The 4722-nt window shown below is 38.4% G+C and overlaps 1 protein-coding gene across 1 annotated transcript; it reads left to right on the top strand.

The window, feature by feature from the left end:
• The first annotated feature begins 328 nt into the window (after positions 1 to 328).
• Positions 329 to 3677, top strand: LOC132190854 (uncharacterized). Its single transcript, XM_059605888.1, has 5 exons — positions 329 to 827; positions 1665 to 1879; positions 2613 to 2711; positions 2848 to 2919; positions 3618 to 3677. The coding sequence occupies exons 1-5, from the start codon at positions 329 to 331 to the stop codon at positions 3675 to 3677; spliced, it is 945 nt and encodes a 314-aa protein (XP_059461871.1).
• The last annotated feature ends 1045 nt before the right edge of the window (positions 3678 to 4722 follow it).

Below are 4722 nucleotides of genomic sequence, written 5' to 3'. Positions count from 1 at the left end.
GGAAATACAATGGGTCGTTTTAATCCAGCATGGTTCAAAAAACATAAATGGTTGGAGTACAGTATAGAAAAAGATGGTGCATATTGCTTATACTGTTATCTATTCAAACCGGACTTTGGAAATCAAGGAGGGGGAGATTCGTTTGTTATTGAAGAGTTTAGTAATTGGAAAAAGAAAGAGAGGCTCGAATGTCATGTGGGGGCTCACAATAGTGCACATAATCAAGCTCAACAAAGATGTGAAGTTTTGTTAAACCATAAACAAAGCATCATAACAGTTTTTGACAAGCAATCGGATCAGTAGAAAATTCTATATAGGACTCGTTTGAATGCATCAGTTGATTGTGTTCGCTTTACAACAACAAGGATTAGCATTTTGTGGCCACGATGAATCTAAAGGTTCAAGTAATCAAGGAAATTTTCTTGAATTGTTGCGGTTTCTTGCTAAACACAATGAAGAAATTGATAAGGTAGTCTTAGATAATGCTCTTGAAAATCATCAAATGATTGCACCGCATATTCAAAGAGATATAGCAAATGCAGCAGCAAGTGAAACTCTAGATGCTATTCTTAAAGATCTTGGAGACTCGCCATTTGCTATCCTAGTTGATGAATCTCATGATATATCTGCTAAAGAACAATTGGCAATTGTGTTGCGTTATGTAGATAAGCGGGGCCATGTGATTGAACGTTCTTTAGTCATTACACATGTTCGCAACACCACAGCTGTAGAATTGAAGAAGATAATTGATTCAGTGCTTAGCAGGCATAATTTAAGTATTAGCAGATTGCGAGGACAAGGATACGATGGAGCTAGCAATATGCGAGGTGAGTTGAATGGACTTAAAACTCTTATTTTGAATGACAATTCGTCTGCCTATTATGTTAATTGCTTTGCACATCAGCTTCAACTCACTTTAGTTGTTGTTGCCAAAAATCACATTCAAATTGCAACTTTTTTTAGTTTGGCCAATCGTATTTTTAATGTTGTTGGAGCATCATGCAAACGTCGTGATATACTTTATGAAAAACGAACTACTAAAGTAATAGAAGCACTACAAAATAATGAAATGTCAATTGGTCGTGGCTTGAATCAAGAAATGAACCTAAAGAGATATGGTGATACGCGTTGGAGTTCTTATTATGGTGCAATTGTTAGTCTTATTGCCATGTTTTCTTCTGTTATCGATACGGTTGAAGACATTGTTGAACATGGTTTAAATTCTGAACAGAGAGCAGAAGCAAATATACTAAATCAATCACTCCAGACGTTTGATTTTGCTTTCAATTTACATTTGATGAAAAATGTTTTGGGGATTACAAATGAGTTATCTCGAGCACTATAGCGAAAAGATCAAGATATTCTGAATGCAATGAAGTTAGTTAAAATTTCAAAGTTGCGCTTACAGGCTATGAGAGAAGATGGGTGGAATTCCTTATTTGAAGAAGTTACTAAGTTTTGTGTCAAAAACAATATAGTTGTCCCCAATATGGATGAGCTTTACCAACCTCGATCACGACAAAAAGCTCAAGGCATGAAACATTTACATCATTACCATGTAGAGCTTTATTATACTGTTATAGACATGCAACTTCAAGAACTTAATAGTCGCTTTAATGAGGCAAGTTCTGAATTATTACTTTGTGTTTTATGCTTGAGTCCAGATGACTTGTTTGTGTCTTTTAACAAAGAGAATTTGCTTCGTCTTGCTCAATTATATTCGAATGATTTTTCAACAGTTCAACTTATCACTTTAGACAACCAACTTGAAACATATATCTTTGACAAGCGTTCCAGTGATGAATTTGCAACACTCAAAGGGATTGGACAACTTGCAGAAAAATTGGTAGAGACGAAAAAGGATGTCATATATCCCTTGGTTTATTTATTGGTGACATTGTCATTGATTCTGTTAGTTGCGACAGCAACTATTGAGAGAGCATTTTCAGTAATGAATATTGTTAAAAATCGTTTATGTAACCAAATGAGAGATCAATGGATGAATGATTGTTTGATTACATACATTGAGAAAGACATATTCAAGACCATCAGTAATGAAGAGATCATGCAGCGATTCCAAGGTATGAAGACTCGTCGAGGACAATTATATTAGCGCTAGTCTTGACAAAACAAATTGTAAGCTCTATTTATATGTTTTAGAACATAATTAGAAATTTTGTTGAATTATTCACTTATTCGGTTTGTTATATTTTTGTTCAACTTTATTTTTTGTATTCATTAAAAAAAATCATGCCTCCAATAGATGAATTTCCTGCGTCCGCCACTGCGTGTGCGTGTCGACTGTTGATGGCGAAACGTACTATGGGAAGTTAACGGAAGTAATTGAGATGAAGTACTTCAACAGGACCAAGTACATTCTGTTCAAGTGTGATTGAGCGGACAACACGAGGGACAGGGGGTACAAGGTAGACGAGTATAACATGATGATTGTCAGCTTCAAAAACCTTCTCCACCGGGGCCAGCAAATTACTGATGAACCGTATGTGTTAACGTCACAAGTTGACCAAATATTTTACGTCGAAGATGAAAGGGACCCTGATTGGGCTTGTATTGTAAGGACTAAGCCTAGAAACATATACGAAATTGGTCAGGGTGAAGGCCTTGATGATGTATGTGACAACTACCACGAGTGTAAGCCGCTTCTATTGACCAGCAATAATGAAGAGGATCTGCAGGATGACATTGACTACGTCCGACCAAACTTAGATCCAATATAATCATAGACTTGATTGTTTTCTGTTATTTCCTTCTACATTGATTGGTAATTGTGATGCATATTTTAGCTATTGTATACATAATTAATTGGGTGCGTGATGTGTTTCACAGGTTGATATGAGTATCAGGAGGAATAGTAAACGACAGAGGTCCCCACAGGTAGACGACCACGGGTATAGACTAGTACTTTCAGAGCATGTGGAAGGGTCCTAGATGGGGTATCAGTCTCAACCGTCTCCATACGACACAGAGCAAGAGTTTCATATGCCTAGTCCGCCGCCTACGATGAACGAGTTAGGGATATGTTCACATGGCCATGTAGAGCGGTTATTCGCCCCTCCCCCCCCGCCAATGAGAACACATGTTTGAACTACAGTGAGTCATCACAACTGGAAGACAGCAAGACACAGGGACCGACGGATGTGAATAATGGGATAGGTGCCACGCATGACTCGCAGCCCGATGACCCTGCTCCAGATGTGTTGGGCAGTCGTTAGCTCTAGACAATAAGTGAGTATATATGCTTCAAATACCAATATTGAATACATATATAAGTTATATATTTACTATTGAAATGCAAATAATTAATATCAGTAATTATTAATGTGTTAGGCATCGATCGAGACAAGCGCACCCATATTCAAGCCGTGACCATTAAACCATCGAACAAGACGTGGGATCTCCCTACCAGGCAAAAGGTTGTGTGCGAGTACAATAGAGCGTGGCAGCTCGTAGGATTTAGCAGGATGAAATTTCGGAGGACGACTGACAATATCATAAGAAGCGAAAATTATGTTAGATTGTGGGACGACTAGACTCAAGTACCGCCCTGTACGAAGGAAATTATGTTAAATTATGTCTTACTTTTTTAACTTGTGCAGGTGGACTTTTACATCCCCTTTGAGTACAATCTCGATGCGATTAAAAATGACGCGTTCTAAGATATGGGCGTGAAGTTGAAGAGTTGAAGACACTCAATGAAAGAAGTGATAAAAATTCAGTCGGGTGATACTCCTGACATCGTGAAGGCGAGAATGGGTCAAGATGCCGTTTGGAAATACAACGCATACGACTTGAATGTGTTGTTGGATAAATGGTGCGACCCGAAGAATCATGTAGGTTACGAATGTAGTTTCATTAATTGTAATTGCGTTAGGGCGGACATATTAAGAATGGTATTTGTGTAGGAGTATGCTGCCTACATGAAGGCATTGCACGCAAAAACCAACACACCTCACTGCACTAGGTCTATGAGCTTTGCTAGGGCGCACATGAAGATGTATTTGTCTTATTTACTGCATATATATATATATACCATATGTTTATTTTTTATTTTTTATTTTTTTATTTGTTTAATGATATATTTTTTTTTATGCAGACCTTATCTTTGGACACTATTCTGACTCGAGTGCAAGCTTACATCTTGACACACACGAAGAAGGATGGTGACTATCCAAATGAAGTGGTCAGGGAGAGATGTGTAAGTACTAACAAATATATATTTTGATAAATTATTTATGATTATGAGATACTAACTTGTTATTCAACATACATGAGAGGATGAAGGAATTGATACCCACTGACCCAGCATTGACGTCGAGCATGACTAAAGGGACGGTACGGTAGACACCGAATGACGCGTATGCTTAGGCGCACGAAAATAAGCCTAAGTAACTTGGCAGGGTCCGATAGGTGGGTCCGAATGTTCTACCGGTGCGGGGCATCATACATTCGTACTATACACCGTCCCAAGCACGGTCTAAGAATCCTGGGAACTCCTCGTTCTCACAGATGATGGATAGGATTAGAGAACTTGAAGAGGAGTGGACACAATAAAGACGTGTGATGGATGAGATGGCCAAACAGATTGAAGAATAAAAAGCTCAGATAGCAGAAAAAGATGACATCTTTGAGGCCCGTTTCTGCCAGCTTGAGGCCACGCTCGCGTCGACATCTAGATTTGCGCCTAACAGAGGTAATGCTATA

This window comes from Corylus avellana, chromosome ca8 (genome assembly GCF_901000735.1).
Source record: "Corylus avellana chromosome ca8, CavTom2PMs-1.0".
NCBI lineage: Eukaryota > Viridiplantae > Streptophyta > Magnoliopsida > Fagales > Betulaceae > Corylus > Corylus avellana.
The sequence above is the reverse complement of the archived record's forward strand: the minus strand, read 5'-3'. Positions and strand labels throughout refer to the sequence as shown.